General features: G+C 41.9%; 2 protein-coding genes across 6 annotated transcripts in view; one reads left to right on the forward strand and one right to left on the reverse strand.

Moving 5' to 3' along the window:
- Window positions 1-1,130: 1,130 nt before the first annotated feature.
- The window catches only part of LOC131310638 (probable translation initiation factor eIF-2B subunit delta), a 28,659-nt gene continuing 12,702 nt past the window's right edge, over window positions 1,131-17,087 (forward strand). Inside the window, exons 1-4 of one of the 4 annotated variants that reach the window (XM_058337776.1) lie at window positions 1,131-1,797; window positions 12,052-12,201; window positions 15,460-15,833; window positions 16,285-17,029. In XM_058337776.1, coding sequence (XP_058193759.1) covers window positions 1,302-1,797; window positions 12,052-12,201; window positions 15,460-15,833; window positions 16,285-17,029 — 1,765 coding nt within the window. In that variant the 5' untranslated portion in view covers window positions 1,131-1,301. The remainder of the gene's footprint in view (window positions 1,798-12,051; window positions 12,202-15,459; window positions 15,834-16,284; window positions 17,030-17,087) is intronic. The other 3 variants (XM_058337777.1, XM_058337778.1, XM_058337779.1) reach the window with 3 other exon arrangements.
- Window positions 8,379-10,153, reverse strand: LOC131310639 (uncharacterized). Of its 2 annotated transcripts, none has more exons than XM_058337780.1 (2): window positions 8,754-10,151; window positions 8,379-8,517 (listed from the first exon to the last, which is right to left on the reverse strand). In XM_058337780.1, the coding sequence occupies exons 1-2, from the start codon at window positions 9,922-9,924 to the stop codon at window positions 8,480-8,482; spliced, it is 1,209 nt and encodes a 402-aa protein (XP_058193763.1). In that variant the 5' UTR covers window positions 9,925-10,151; the 3' UTR covers window positions 8,379-8,479. The 2 variants fall into 2 exon arrangements, with proteins under 2 accessions (XP_058193763.1, XP_058193764.1); XM_058337781.1 differs by having other exon boundaries at window positions 8,384-8,517; window positions 8,835-10,153.

A 17,087-nucleotide genomic window follows, 5' to 3' on the forward strand; every position in this document is an offset into this window, starting at 1 on the left:
GTGGCTTGGGAAGGAGGTTGCGTTGCGGGGATTAGGCTCTCCCGCAGGAGACAGCGTTTTTCCCCAAGACCTAAAGGTACAAGAGGGACACGTTTCAGGATTTTATAGGAACGCCGTCATGGGCCTAACCTAGGCCCAGGTGCCCTATAAATACCCTTGACATTCCCCTGATTTGATAGAGCTGATTTTTTCCAGAGAGAGAGTGGTGAGTACTGAATTTGAGAAAAGAGAACATTCTTCCCCAGAAAGAAGTGATCTCACCCAATCTATCTAGGGAAAGCCAATTACTGCCCTCCGCGAAAGGAACAATGAACACGCTGCCTTTGTCTTTTCTGTTCCTCTTGATCTTTTCTCACCCCACAAGATTACTCCTCCCTTCTCTCCACTAATCATCAACCAATTGCACCTCTCCAGCTCATACGTAAGCACATCCAGCAAGAGACCCAACCTACAAGGTTCAATTCGAGTGTGAAAAAATGAGCTTTAGTTCAGCTCGCTTAAAATTTTCGAAGCTCAATCTCGGCTTGACAAAGCTTTTTGAACTCAAACGAGCTGAATTCGTGCTCATGTTCTATATTTTTTATTTTGTCGCAATATATCTATTTTACCTAATATAAGCCAGAAAATAAAAAATTTAAAGTCATCAACAACATGATCAACAAATATGCCCCACTAAATTACTGTTTATATTTTTAAGCCTAGTTGCACAGAATACTTTTAGATTTGGGCTCGGCTCATGTAATAATAACCAATCTAGTCAGGGTTTGGTTCGTTTAGTAAACAAATCAAACTTGAACGAGCCATTACCGAACCGAAATTCAAAGAGCTTGCGAACGGCTTGAACCTTCTTTCCAAGCCTAATCGAACCGAATATTTCTAAATTTGGGCTCGACTCATGTTATGAATCTAAAAATAAGGCCCAAGTTTGGTTTGTTTGGTAAATTAACAAATTGAACTTGAACGAGCTATTACCAAACTGAGCTTCGAACAGCTTGCGAATAACCCGGTACTTTTCATTGAAAAAAAGAAGAAGAGGGACATAAGCAAAAAATAAAAGTTTGCATTGACAAAGTGAAATAGTTGCAAAACAGAAGGCATTTTATTTTAAAGTATATTTTATCCATCCAATCACTCGAGAAATAGAAAAATACTTTTGACACCCACGTCAATGCCCCAACTTCCTCGTCACTCTCCTCGTCCATGTCAATTACCGTTACCCCTCCAAAACCCACACACGATAAAACAACCGCGACAAAACCCTAGCCACTGACTCACCACCGCGCCACCCCACTCATCATCTCATGGATCCGCCGCAGCGCCGCGGGTCTCGGGTCATCGACCCCGTGGTCCGCAAGGTCGGATTCTTCGCCCCCGCCGCCGCCGCCCCAGCCGCCGTGCCGTCACCGAACCGCTCCCAGTCGGGCCCGCTCCCCCGCCTCGATCCTTCGTCCATCTCCCCCTCTGGAAACTCCCTCTCCCCCGTCATGATCCCCCCGCCGCGCCACGCCTCCGACAACCTCTCCCGCGCCGTCGGCGTGCCGGTGCCGGCGGCCGCCTTGCGGCGCCACCCCGTTGACAGGGCTCCCGCCGTGGTCGGGAGCTACAACCAGTCCGAGTCGATCCTCGGGACGTCGCCGCCGTCTTGGTCCGCGGTCTCGCCTTCCAGCAGGATCGGCGACGGGGAGTTCTCCGAGGACTCGGTGAACTGGATACGGCGGAGTAATTCGGGGAAGTTGGCTTCGTCAGTTCCTACCGGACGGTTCAATTGGACTGTGAAGAAGGCTCAGGAGGTGTCCGGTATTGATTCTTTTCTTCCCTTTTTGCATCCATTGTTTTTCTTTTTTGTTTGGCTTCTATTCGACAAAGGGGGTGCTGGCCATAGTTCTAAATAGCGGTAGCAGAGTATCGAATGATATGTAACGGGAATCATAGCAGGAATTGGGTGTAGCGGTCGTGAATTCTTTGAAATCGTTTTTGGCCTCAAAGCACCTGTAGCGGCCGTAGGGGTCATGTAGCGGGAAACCCCCCCGATATAAAGCTGGGTGTGAATTTTGGGTAACACCGAGTATAGCGGGGTGTAGCAGTACCGGAGGTCCGAAAAACTGCTACGCAGCGGTTTTAAATCTATTGTGCTGGCCCATGCACAACCCCGAATATTCTCACTTGCCGGTTAAGTCTATGACATTGGCCACTGCAAGTCCTTGGGTAAAATTTTTTATTAAAATTCCTGTATATGCGAGAAAAAAATCCTAAAATTTCAGCTTATCAAAATTTTTTTTTTGGTCACGTTTAACCTAATGGCTTCTACACACATTCGTGCAATCTCGTCTTGTCCTGGACCTCGCAAGTAACAATATATACTTATGAAATAGATTTTTTGCTATCAATGTAAAATAAAATGTGGTTCCAGCCCCTACTAGGCCCAAATCTTGGGTCTGCCATGGGTTGCGCAGCAATTCGACAATCGGAATTAGATTTTGTTCCCCTTCTTATTTTAGTATCTTAGTAGTTTCAGCGGAGACTATTTGTTCAGTTGGATGTGTAGTTTATATGTTGTGATTATTGTAATGGAATTAGAAGTTAGGAATGTTCTTATTCGGAGCTTTTGATTTCAGGTAGGATGTGTAGTTTATATGTTGTGATTATTGTAATGGAATTAGAAGTTAGGAATGTTCTTATTTGGAGCTTTTGATTTCGGGTAGGATTTGTTTAAGGTTGAGATGTTGATCTGGTTGCTTGGTGGGTGACTAGACTTGGAAATCAGAAGCTGTGAATGAAGCCTTACTAACTTATTATAGTTGTGTGGTGTGGTTTAACAACGTTAGGTCTGGTGGAACTCCTGTGTGGATCTGGGCTAGGGCACCTCCATAGGACACGTCCTGCACGATGAACACCCACCGTTAGTACCAAACTGGCCGGAGTCGACTGGGAAGGCACTCCGATGGTTTAGTGCAGGGAGGAAACTAGAATTTTATATACGAGGGGGCCGGCCACAACATGAGTAGTAAGATTTTCAAACTTGAAGGTTCAAGATTATAAAACATTTAAATGACCAAATACTACCCATTACAAAACACAATATCGAGGTGCTCTTAGCAAACAGAAAACAACTAAAAGGTTAAAAAAATAAAAGTTTCTCAATACATTATACCTCAAGCATGTATCAAAATGGAATTCAATGGTAGGTTAGATATGAAAGTCATCTATGATTGAGTTGGAACTAATTTTTGTAGCAATTTCCTTCTAAATAAATATAACCAAATTACCAAAGCATTTGTGAGAAACTCGTCCTCCATTCGAAGCCTGGTTATGATAATATATATAGTTGAAAATGCCGTGTCTGGTCCACCATTTTTCATTCGGTAGTGGTCCACCATGTATAGTTTTGATACTTTTTTTAAATAATACTTGGATAATTATGAAAATTCCGAACCATGGGGAGGCCCTGGCCCCCATAAGGCCACCTTTGGTTCTGTCTCTGTGGTTAAGTGAGAATCAGGTGGAAGGAGAAAGGTAGGAAACTCTAGGGTTAGAGTGAGCGGCATGCCTCTTAGGGTTTATCCTTCTCGTTTCTATAAAACTCCAAGACTTGCTCTCCAAGTATGTGCGTGTCCGACACGCTTAGTAACTGCTCCGGCTGACGTCATAACTTAACATATTGAGTGAGGCGGTTACAACTTACGTGTAAGAGATATTATCCATATATGCATGTGCCCAGTTCGTGCGGTAACCATGATGAGGACGACAAAAACTAATAAATTGCTAGATGATGGTATTTTGGTAGTTGCCGAGACTCTAATCAAGAGCTGCATAGTTCATACAAGGATTGGTAGATCAAGGATCATCCATAGTAGTTTGGTAGTTAGAGGGTCATCTTTATTTTAGTGCTTGCATTAATATTCATCTAGATGCATGATACACATGTTAGTAGGTTCAATGTATGCATTTATATCTAGGTTCATTCACACATCTTTTTGACTGTATTCATTAATTCGGTTCATTTCATTTAGAGTTCTAGGAATTCGAAGAGTTTTTTCTATGGATTATAAATTGAGATGTAATCTTTCTTTTGGAACAGAGTTGATTAATGAATTGAGTTTTACAAGGTCAAGGCCTTTGTAATTGGGGTTTGGGCTGCGGTCCTTCCTTGTAGAAACCGCCTAACCCTTGCGAGGGTGAAGCGCCTCTATCTTTCTTTCTCTCTCTTTCTTCTTTGCGCACACTCCTCCCCTTCTCATTCCTCCCTTTCTTCTTATAAGTGCACTTATCCAAATAACATTCTTATTTCCCCACCCAAACCACCACGATTCTCATTGTAGGTGGCAATATTCTGTGTCCTAAAACCGTCCTTCATCAAACCGCTTCGGCTGATGTCACATGTGACATATGGAGTCAGTTGGTAGGAGCACATGGGTGAGCTGGCATCCGTGAGTCACGTAGGTTGTGACGGTCAGACCCCAATAAGGCATATTATTTTTGTCGACCGGCTCAGATCAGACCGCCAGATCCGATTTGCTAGTCCGTGTAACAGCCGTTTTGCAACCCGGAGTGTAGACTCGGTTTGTGATTCGGTCCGGTCCGTATATTTGGGCCCAGTTTGCCCTTACTATCAGATGAGCCATCTGTCCTGTGTTGAATGTATACCTTGTTTTGTCAAGGTCCGTTGATTGATTTTTTCATGGAAATTCATGCTCCTAGATGAGGTCTATTACGTTTTCAATGACAAATTTTCTTATGTTGGCACAACGAGAAGTCGTGAGATGAGGGAACAATGTGCAAAACACAAGACCTTGGTTTATTATGATGGCTCTTTGTCAGTGTAGCTTATATTCTAGCAATACTATAACGAATCATTCTAGCGGAAGTGAAGCTTACAGTCTCAGCAATACTAAATATAATAGCTACAAACCCATTGCGAAGTTAGTGACACTGAGATTACTCGTTAGTGGCCACCCTAACAAAGAAAGCCCTTTGAAGAAGATAGTATTCCAATTACTCTTGCAAGGCAAAGCGACTGACCATAACCGGTAAGAGTCTTATAGTATAAGTTGGCATCATATCTCCTTTTTCTGAAGCAGCCTAGACTATTCACCCTCCCTCTCTCCATCATACTCAACAAGATACAACACAAAAATATCTTTATCCATCATCTCATCCTCAACCTTTGAAGCTTATAGTGATATCTAAAAAGTGATGTCCTAAAGAACCGGAGTTTGCCCTGTAACATGCGTTGAAGCAAGGAGAGTAGCATTCTTGTGCCTCACATCCTTCATATAAAATACCCTTATGTCCACGAGTCCAACAAAGCAAATGTCAATGTCAAATTGGTTCCAACCTTCTCTAATTCCTTCCAGGAATATTGGACTGCAGGAACCGTTGACATCATTTATATTATTTGACCAACCATCGCTGTTCTTACCATAATCTGCAGTGACTTGGTGTTTTAAAAAGCTCTAGGTGCAACTGTGCAAGCACACCAGGGCGCCACGGTCCTCGGGAGTCTAGGCTCTAGGTGTGGGGTGAGGCGCACGCCTCATCAAAGTTGTTGTTTGGAAGGAGAGAGTAAGAAAAGTGTATAGGGTATTAATTAACCCTAACACAAGAGAGAGCTTTTATTTATATTACTTAGTGACTTGTTACATAACTCCAACTATCCGATGTGGGACAAAGACTAACTATTCTAATACTCTATTCTAACACTCCCCCTCAAGCTGGAGAATAAATATCACAGAACCCCAGCTTGTTACATAATAACTCTAAACGTGGTTTAAATAACGGTTTGGTGAAGATATCTGCCAACTGAGCTCCTGTAGATACAAAAGGGGTAGCCAACACGCCACTATCTATCTTCTCCCGAACAATATGACAATCTACTTCGATATGTTTGGTTCTCTCATGAAATACCGGATTCGAAGCGATATGTATTGCTGCCTGATTATCACAATACATAGGAATAGGTAACTGTACGCCAAATCCCAACTCCTTGAGCAAAGCTCTCAACCATACAATCTCGCACGTAGTATGAGCCATGGCACGATATTCTGCTTTAGCACTAGACCGAGCAACAACAGTTTGTTTCTTGCTCTTCCAGGTAACTAGATTTCCACCAACAAAAGTACAGTATCCAGTTGTTGATCTTCTATCAGATGGTGATCCTGCCCAATCAGCATTAGTAAAGGCCTCAACACGCAAATGACCATTTGAATGATAGAATAGACCACGTCCAGGATTAGCCTTGAGATACTTCACAACACAAAGACAAGCTTCCCAATGGGGAAGACGAGGGGCTAACATGAACTGACTTATCAAACTGACAGCAAATGAGATATCAGGCCGTGTATTGGTGAGATAATTCAATTTGCCAACTAAGCGACGATAACGGTCTGGATGAGGAAATATCTCCCCCTGATCGACACACAATTTGACGTTTGGATCCATAGGAGTCTCCACAGGTTTTGCTCCCAATAAACTAGTTTCCTCTAGAATATCTAGTGTATACTTTCTTTGGGATAGACTAATCCCCTCCTTCGATCTTGCTACCACAATACCCAAGAAATATCGCAGCTTACCCAAATCTTTGGTGTGAAACTGACGTTGTAGAAAGTGTTTTAGCTCATCAATACCTTTCTGATCATCCCCAGTAATAATGGTATTATCCACATACACGATCAACACTACTTTTCCCCGATCGGACTGAATAGAAAAGATAGAATGATCAGAATGAGAGCGACGCATACCAAACTGCAACACAGCATCACTAAACCTGCCAAACCAAGCTCGAGGTGACTGCTTAAGACCATAAAGAGCTTTGCGAAGGCGACACACCTGAGAACGCTCCCCCTGAGCAACAAACCCAGGAGGTTGCTCCATATACACCTCCTCAAGTAGATCACCATGGAGAAACGCATTCTTGACATCCAACTGAAATAAGGGCCAACTAAGATTGGCAGCCATAGAAATAAGAACTCGAACAGAGGTAATTTTGGCCACCGGAGAGAAAGTCTCCGCATAATCAACCCCATAGGTCTGAGTATAGCCTTTGGCCACAAGACGGGCCTTGTACCGTTCGACGGTGCCATCTGGATTATACTTAACTGTAAATACCCATCGATATCCAACGGTAGACTTCCCTGGAGGAAGAGGAACCAACGCCCAAGTGCCATTGTCGTGAAGAGCAGACATCTCAGCCTCCATAGCTGTCCGCCACTCAGAAATAGATAAGGCCTCCTGAACATTGTTAGGAACAGAAATGGACGAAACAGAAGTAGTAAAAGCACGAAGAGACGGAGACAGATGATCATAGGAAACAAACCGAGCAATAGGATGAGAAGTTTGCGTAGAGCGATAGGAGGTGATGGTGGTGGTGGTGGTGGTGGTGGAACCGGATCTTGGGACGAAGGAGGCGCAGTGGTAGGCACCGGTGGGGCTGTTAATACATGTCGCCGACGAACATATACCTGCATGGGTGGCGTAAGAATAGGAGGAACAACTACAGGAATAACATACTCAGATTCAGAAAGTACATACTCAGACTCAGGGGTCCCCGAAAAGAAGGGCAAGGACTCATTAAAGGTGACATCAGCACACACAAAGTGACGACGAAGAGAAGGTGAGTAACACTTATACCCTTTTTGAGTGCGCGAATAACCAAGAAAGACACACCGGATCGACCGGGGGTCAAGTTTATCCCGGTCAGGATCAAGCGCATGAACATAACAGGTGCACCCGAAAACCCTAGGGGGTAATGAGTGGAGAGGACGACCAGGAAATAAAACTTTGTGAGGTATCTGTCCACCAAGAACAGTGGAGGGCATACGGTTAATCAAGTAACAGGCTGTAAGAACAACATCACTCCAATAAGATTTAGGAACCTGCATCTGTATTAACATGGCACGCATAACCTCAGATATGTGTCTGATCTTACGTTCAGCAACACCATTTTGTTGTGGAGTCCGAGCGCAAGAAGACTGGTGAAGTATCCCATGATCATCAAGAAAACGAGAAAGAGCATTATGAAAATATTTGCGTGCATTATCGGAACGAAGTATACGAATGCAGGTATCAAACTGAGTCTTTATTTCGGCATAAAATGACTTAAAAACAGAAGACAATTCTGATCGCATTTTCATAAGATAAAGATATGTAACACAAGAGAAATCGTCTAAAAAAAATAACATAATACTGAAAATCAGCTATAATGGGAACATGAATAGGACCCCAACTATTCGAATGTACTAATTGAAAAGGACGCGACACACGATGCTCAATTCTAGGATAAAAGGACACTCGACGGTGTTTACTAAACTCACAGACCTCACATTGCAAATCCTTAATATTGCTACACGATGGAACTAGACGCTGCAAATTTGAAAGAGAAGGATGACCCAGACGACAATGTTGTTGATATGGTGATACTGATGACCGAAGGGCAGCAGACGCAGGATAGATGTCATCGGCAAAGTAATATAGGCCGCCACGTTCAGTACCCCCACCAATCTTCCTCCCCGTCTTCAGATCCTGAAACACACAACCATGAGGAAGAAATGTGACGGAGCAATTTAAAGACTTTGTAAGTTTACTAACAGACATAAGGTTAAAAGGAAAACGAGGAACATGTAACACTGAGTCCAAAGTAAAAGATGAAGTGACAGGAACAGAACCGAAACCAGTAAGTTCTGTGGTAGAACCATCTGCTAAGGTAACATGAGATGGTTTACCAACAGACTGACGACGAGAAAACATAGTAGAAGTACCAGTCATATGATCAGAGGCACCAGAATCAATAACCCAAGGAGTAGAAGTGGAGGAAGATGCAACACAAGCAACGGATGGACCTTTCTGAGCAAGCGTAGCAGTGGAGGAAGAACCTGCAGTTGGAGACTGAAATGACATAAGGCGCTGGTACTCCTCTGCAGAGATAGTCACCACATTGCCAGCAGAAGCATCCTGAGAGATAGCAACCTGATGAGCCTGAGGGAAACCGTGGAGATCATAACAGAACTCCACCGTATGATTGGTTCCCCGACAATGAGTACAAAACTTGGAATCACGGCCGCGACCACGACCACCTCCCCCTGATATGCGACCCCCACGAGTACCAAAACTAGAGTCATGACCAACAAAACCACGACCAAAACCACGACCACTATCTCCAGAATCACGACCACGACCACTGAACCCACGACCACGGCCACGACTAAAGGAAGAGCCAGAACCACCAAATACAGCGGAAGCCAATGCTGAACGATCAGGAGGTGGCACAGGCACAGATACAGAAGACTGACGAAGTCGACTAAAAACCTCGCTAAGAGAAGGTAAATCTTGAGATCCCAAAAGCTGATTACTGACGGGACCATAAGTAGTCGATGATACACCAGATATGAATCGAGTCACCTGCATACGCTTGCGCTGGCGCCGCATAAGCTGAACATCAGTAGAAATAGGCTCACAGATATTGAGCTCCTCACAGATACCACGAAACTTGGCATAATAAGACTCCAAGGATAAATCACCCTGTGAGATAGAAAAGAAGGACCGATGAAGATCATATGTGCGACGGAGATTGTTAACACCAGAATACATCTCTTGAGCCTGTGTCCATACTTGTTTGGCTGTAGGTAAGAAGACCAGTGTACTAGAAATATGGTCTTCCATGCTATTCCATAATTCAGATCGAATCCGAGCATCCTCGGACACCCATGCCCCATATGTGGCAGCAGTCGCTGCAGGGGGTTCATCTGTCAAAAAATGATACAATGTCTCACCCAAATAATATACCTCAACTGCTTTAGCCCAAACAACATAATTTTTGCCATTCAAAAGTGTAGAGGTAATAGACAGCCTCTCCCGAAATCGAGAAGAACGAGCTGAGCTACCAATAACAGCGGAAGAAGAAGAAGCAGACTTAGTCTCCTCTGCAGACATTGTACCGTACAAAATAGAGGCAATCCAAACAATAAATGACCACACACCTTCAAACTACTAAACAATCGACCGATCAAACCTTGGATGCCAACTAATCAACAGCTAACAACTAATAACCCAAATCATCCAACCCAACAGCATGCGACATCAGTAACAGCAACAAACTATACCAATCCAAGTGTTCAACGAAATCAATAAAGGCAACAACCCAACAAAACTTCAATAATCAATACACAACATAGAGAATCTGATCAGAGATCGTGTAATACCCAAACTGAAATACCCAACTGAAATATGCACAAATCATGAATACCCAATTGAAATACCCAACTTACATCATCGTGGAGTAGAGATCAGACTAAACAAGAGCAGAATGGAGTACGAAATTAACAGCAGAAGTCAGAATCAGCAGCCAGGAGGGTACCGGAGAGTTCGCCGGAGACTGACGAGGGTCGGCGGAGGCTCGGCGAGAGGTTGGGTAATGGTCGGCAAGGGTCGCCGGTTGCTGGATGCAGTCTGGGTTAGCTGGGTTTAGGGTTTTGCTGGGTTTAGAATTGTCGGGGGTGATGAAGTCAGTAGATGGATGATGGGTGGGTTAGGGTTGGTGGATTTAGACGCATATAATCTAATGTGGATTAGGGTTAGGCTATGATACCATGTTGTTTGGAAGGAGAGAGTAAGAAAAGTGTATAGGGTATTAATTAACCCTAACACAAGAGAGAGCTTTTATTTATATTACTTAGTGACTTGTTACATAACTCCAACTATCCGATGTGGGACAAAGACTAACTATTCTAATACTCTATTCTAACAAAAGTGAGGTGCAATTTTAGAGAGTATGTAGAAGTGTCACGTGGAAAAGGTATTAAACATAAGCAACTACTTTGAGAATTCTAACTGGTGTAAAAGATGGCTTTCCAAATGTTCAAATCATGATATACTAAAAAGAGATGTAACATCAATGAATAAGTAATGCTTTAAGAATAGAAGTAAAAAATCTTCAAAAACAGAAATAATGTAGAAACAGTCCTGAAACTTACAACAATCCATGCATAGAGGACTCCTGGACTTGGCCTCAAATGTTCTTCAACTTTGAATTTTTTTCGTTTATTTGTGCAGCCCGGGCTCACAATCTTAGCCCTTTTAAATTGAAGGATTTGGTATAGTGTTTTCCAACTTGTATCCTATATAATTCAGTGGTTGAGATGAGATCTTAAACCATTCTGGAAAAATACATTTCGGCTTATGCCTCATGCGCCTCGCCTCAAGGTGTTCGAGGCCTTTTGGCTGCACCTCACCTTAGTGCCTAAACGCGCGAGGCGTGCCCCATTTGAAACTCTTTAGCAACCATACTCTAATTTCTACCTCTTCCAAAAACAAATATCCAAAGCCATTTACCCCTCTGTTTCGATAATTCAAAACTCTTTACACTCGGGTCTTGGCAGGCAAATCCAAAAAGAAAGGTTGTGAGGATATGCCAGTATATAAACCTTTGTGGGGTGGAATAATGTGATACTAGCCATGATTAATTCCCAAGTAATTCGTCTGAACACAGACCAAAACATGGTACTCCTGCATTACAAGCACTATATGTTGAAGCAGATGTATTACCCTATTTCTACCTGTACGTCTTCTTGGATTTATTGGGAAAGAAAGTGTACTAAGGTAGTTATGAAGAAAGCCTTGGGATAAATTGGCAATAAAGGAGTATATGGTACGGCAAATAAGGCTGCCAACATGCGACATAGCTTCCGAGGTCAAGCAGTCTCAATTCTCTTCAGGAGTTGCGAATTTTTGCCAATGAATGCTGGGCTGGGCCACCTCGATAAGACTGATATTAATAGGCTCAATCAGATTCTGTTGGCAATGTTATGTTGGTTTACATCATGGTGTTCATGGCCACCTCTTATTAAATGTCAGCGTAGTGTTTTATGTTTCATTACGTCTAGATTGCATACTATTTATTGGCATCAGTCTCTTGCTTATTCTTGCGGAATGTTTGGCATTCATTCTAAATGGGTATAGCTCCTAAGATAAACTGGTTGTGAGTTTGGTGGTGGTTTCCATTAAAACAGTTTATAAGTTTCACTGATTGGCAACTTGGCTTGCTCGTTGCTTTATTGATAGAATCACAACATATTGCAGAGAAGGATGGAGGAAAAGATGCAGCAATATCAAATGAATTGCCATCAAACTCAAAGCCATCAAAAGCTGAAAGGCGTGCACTGCAGGAATCTCAACGAGCTGCAAAAGCAGCTGCACAAGGTTCAAGTAGAGGTTTGTCACATCTTAACGTACAATGCAAAATATTGATGCTACATTGCTACTATATGATTTGTATCTGGTTATGGAGAGACGGTCATAAGTGGTATGGTCAACCTATCAACTTTTTTTTCCATATAGTTCCTCTTGCTGGTTAGGTGTCGTTGGGCTATGTTGTAGCATTGGCACATGGCTCACGTAGTTTGCATTTTTGGTATTTCCGTGGTTTTTTTTTTTTTTGGCAGTTGCTAATGTTTCTGTTGAAGTTGTAATATTGCGGGAACAAGTTGTAGATAGTGCAGTGTTGTAAAATGCTCTAGGCGCACCAAGGCACCATGGCCCTTGAAGCCTTGGCCTGAGGAGTGAGGCAAGGTGCACGGCTCATTACAGCTTGGCTAGTTGTAAAAAATGAGTACAATTCTAATACAGACAAAATGAACAGAACATTTCTAGAATTCCAAATATTTATAAAGATAGCATTGCAGATGTTCAAATCACGAAATACGGACAAAACCATAGCATCCATGAAAATGGCTAGTGTTTTGACAAAGCACAGTCCAGGAAAACAAAGAAAGCAGAACAAAAGGACAGAGTATAATTCCAGAAACAAACTATTCAAGAAAAACTAGAATATAAGCATAAGGATCAAACAATGTCAGGAAAAAAACCTAGCAATCTAGAAACAATTTGACTTAAAAAAAAAAAAGCAGAGTGTAGGAGGAGTGGAGGAGGAGGAGGAGGAGAAGGAGAGGAGGAGGAGGAGGAGGAGGAGAATAAGCACACAACTCACAGGAAAAAAAGAACAGAAGAGGAGATCGTGAACTGAGGCTCTCAAGGCGCGTGAGGTGTGAAGACAACTCACAGGAAAAAAGAACAGAAGAAGAGATCTTGAACAGATCTGGAAAGATTCATTGAGGCTCACACCTCATGCACCTTGAGAGCCTCAGGTGCGCTTCACGAGCTGTACTTGGCCTCCAAGGTGTTCAAGGCACTTTGGCTACGCCTTGCCTAGGCTCGTGAGGCATGCACAGTGGGATAGTGTGTGTAGCAATATAAGGTTCAAGGTTCTATTTTTGTTTGAAATGTACTAGACAGTAGACACTTGAGAGTTGCTTGACGATTTCCTAGTCCTAAATTAATGGGTTGCCCCAAGCGTAGGGCGGAGACCGACGTAACACAATATCTGGTAAGTCCGGAGTCGAATCCACAGAGACTGTGATGTGTGCTCACTAAAAACTCGGGTTTTACTAATTTAAATGGGCTCTTAGGTAGCCACCCCTTGTCGATTGATTGAGATTAACTAAAACCTAGAAATTAGTTGTACTTTTCAAATAATTAAAAGGAGGTACGGTCGTAGGGTTCATAGCTCTTGTAACCAGTCCAGATTAGCCTGCTCCATTCGGTGTTCTTAAAAACATTCGATTTTAGTGAGAAAAAGATACCCCGAAAGATGCGAATCCTTATGGTCGCCGTTTACCCATGCGCAGTGAAGAATGGGTTTTGGACCCCCCGTTCCCCCGTTCACATGGGCTCCGACAATGCCCGGATTCGTCTAACGAATGTTCTTTATTAACCTAAAATTGCTTTTCCTTTATTGTTTGAAAATAGGAGCAGTGCCCGAACTGGTCACAGTATGCTAATCACCCTGCGACCCTACCTATACGACTACTCACTAATCATTGCGCATAAAATAAAATAAATCCTAACTTGAAACATGCTTTTATTGCGCGAGATGAAAAATAAACAGAAAAATATCACCTAATCAAATACCAGCGAATAACTTTTATTAAAAAACAGAAATTAAAAGCAGTTACCAGAATGCGAGTAATTGAACAAAGCTTTAAAACTTGAATGAAATAAATAAATAAATAAACTCAGAAAAAAAACTTAACAATATTCTCGGCAGCCCCCGTTCTTCGTGATCTGCCGTCCCAATAAAACCTGTTGAAAAAGTAAAACCAATAAACATATACCGCAGCCCCTGTTCTTTTCTTTTTTCGTCTATCGTCCGTTTTTTTTTTCTTTTCCAAAAGCTGCTCGAAAGTCTATAGGGAAATCTGTTTTTATAGGGATTGAAAAGTTTAATCACACAGAGACCCTTGGACTTCATGAAATAATAAACTAATAGTCCATCTTTAAAAACTTTGCATTTAGACCCCAAGTTTCTTGTATCTTCCGCTTTAATCCAAAATCTCGAACAACGAGCTCGAACAACCTATAAACAACAAAAGAACAAAATAAATATCAATTAACAAAAATAAATGAATAACAAGTGTAGTTTGGAGGGCCAAAATATGTGTATTTTGGCACTTATCAAGAGTACAAACAAATAATGGTGAAAATTAACTTAGAGGTTTTGACTTTTGAGTTGTCTTCCGATATTAAGCTTTTTTTTTTGCTCGGCTTCAAATTTTAAGTTACAGTTCTGAATAGCCACATTGACAAACCATTAAGACTACAGACAATAGAATGTGCTGATTCTAAAATCTCTGTAACCAAGCAAGAATGCTGTGTTGCATCATACACTTTTGGACACAAAGTAGAAAACTTTGTGTACTTATTTGTATACATATGCTAATGTATTTTGCGAGAATTGGATGAAATAATTAATATAAATTGGTATGCTTGCTGATAAGGCATATTTTTCCTGTATTACGTGCTTGGGTTTCATTCTGAATCGCCTTGGGCACCATGTTCCTTTCGATTCACTTGTGTCTCCAAAAAATAGGGATTTTGATCAACAGCTATCATAGCACGTTTGTTTTCTATTTGTCTGGATTGTAATTCTTTTATTGAGAGGGCCTTCCACTCTTTGTATCTTGCCATACTTTTCTTTCAAGTGCCATACTTTTCTCACCTTGAAAGGGGGGGCTTCTAGGTTTTTCTTCATTTCATTGCATTGTCTTTCTGTTTTTTTGTAGGTTTTGTACAATGTGGTTCCTGGTTCGAATATCTTAGTAGCACTTCAGATTATCTTATTGTAGGGGCATGATTTTTCCCAAGCAAGCAATTCTACCAGTCTCAATCGCAGTTCGGTAGTTACATAGCAGTTTTGAGGATTGATGTATTAGTTTACCATTTCGTGCATTGAATTTTTTATGTTCCTTGTCTGTCTCAATTCCCTAAGTTCATTAGCAGCGTCATGTGTCTGCATTACATTTTCATGTTCCTCGGTCCTCGTTGTACACATATACTTATGTTTTCTTTCTTTCATTCTTTTTGTGCAATCTGTGTTCTCATTCTGCACTTATGTCAATGCTGATGTACTTATAGCAGAGGGAAAAAAATCTGCTGCTGCTTCTGGAGGAGTAGCTCCAGTGCGTGACCAAAGTGGCAAAAGTCAGAAGCAGCCTTTACAAAAGAAGGCCGGTCCTCCCGTGGCATCTTCTGTTGCAGCATCTGAAAAGAAAGGAGGTGATCGACCACCAGAGAAAGATAGGAAGAAAGATATGCCTCCTCCTCGTCTGCAATTCGACGATAAAAACCGCGTCGACAAGGCCAAAAGACATGCAGTGGTCAAGCAAACTGAAGCTAGAAACAGAGTTGAATTGTTTCGGCATTTGCCTCAATATGAACATGGAACTCAACTTCCTGATCTGGAGGCAAAGTTTTTCCAACTTGATGTGGTGCATTCTGCAGTTTACAAGGTATCTTTTCCAACCACATAATTTGGTGCTGAAAATTATTGCATTAATCTCAGAAATAAGTATCTGATAGGCAATGTGTCATGATGCTCTGCCATGCTGTCACATGGAGGTGCATGAATCTTGAGTTCTTTCCTAGACATGAAAACCTGTATTATCAGGTTTGTTGGTAGTTGATGTTCTCACCTTTGACTGTGCGTGCTTATCGATTTCCTTGTGCTAGTGTCCTTTTTGCATTATTATTTTGCCCTAATGGACGTTACTTTGTGTTCCCTGATCAAGATTTTTTATGCATAACAACACAAATATACTTTTAAAACACAACTTTGTCTAAGACATAATGGTGTTTATCACCAAAAAAGGGTGGATGACGGTGAAGGAATCGTATTATTTGGAACCAATTATGTGAAAGCAATGTACGAAAGTTTAACTAACATGTGCAAACTTTTATCAGGTTGGATTACAATGTCTGGCTGGAGACATAAGTGGGGGTAACGATCGATGTATTACAATGCTACATGCCTTTCGGGAAGCCATCGAAGACTACTCCACACCTCCAAAAAAGACTCTTGCTAGAGATTTAACTTTGAGAATCAATAGCTATGTGTCATTTTTGATAGAATGCAGGCCCCTTTCTATAAGTATGGGGAATGCAATCAGGTTTTTAAAAGCTCGTATTGCCAAGTTAGCTTTAAATCTTTCTGAATCAGAAGCAAAAGCCAATCTTTGTTCAGACATTGATCGTTTCATCAATGAGAAGATAATACTTGCAGACAAGGTGATAGTCAGACATGCTGCTACAAAAATCAGGGATGGCGATGTTCTTCTCACATATGGGTCATCATCAGTTGTCGAAATGGTTCTTTTACATGCCCATGAACTTGGAAAAAAATTTCGTGTTGTGGTAGTGGATTCACGTCCAAAGCTTGATGGCCAAACATTACTTCGCAGGCTGGTTGGAAAGGGCCTCAGTTGTACATATACTCACATAAATGCTGTTTCATATATCATGCCTGAAGTCACTAGAGTTTTTCTTGGGGCTGCCTCTGTACTGTCAAATGGAACAGTGTATTCAAGGGTTGGCACTGCCTGTGTCGCTATGGTAGCTCATGCTTTTCAAGTTCCAGTTCTGATTTGTTGTGAAGCATATAAGTTTCATGAAAGGGTACAGCTTGATTCAATCTGCTCTAATGAACTTGGTGAGTCTTATGTTCTGTTACTTGATATGCTGAACTGATTGCTCAACTTCAGTTACCA

Source organism: Rhododendron vialii, chromosome 12a (assembly GCF_030253575.1).
Source record: "Rhododendron vialii isolate Sample 1 chromosome 12a, ASM3025357v1".
Taxonomy (NCBI): domain Eukaryota; kingdom Viridiplantae; phylum Streptophyta; class Magnoliopsida; order Ericales; family Ericaceae; genus Rhododendron; species Rhododendron vialii.

What these genes read in the sequence shown, in the direction of transcription:
- LOC131310639 (XM_058337780.1), bottom strand. Translation starts at nt 9,924, where the DNA reads ATGTCTGCAGAGGAGACTAAGTCTGCTTCTTCTTCTTCCGCTGTTATT. An exon ending in TGCCTCTGATCATATGACTG is followed by an intron (nt 8,518 to 8,753) that starts GTACTTCTACTA and finishes TGTGTGTTTCAG; the next exon opens with GATCTGAAGACGGGGAGGAA.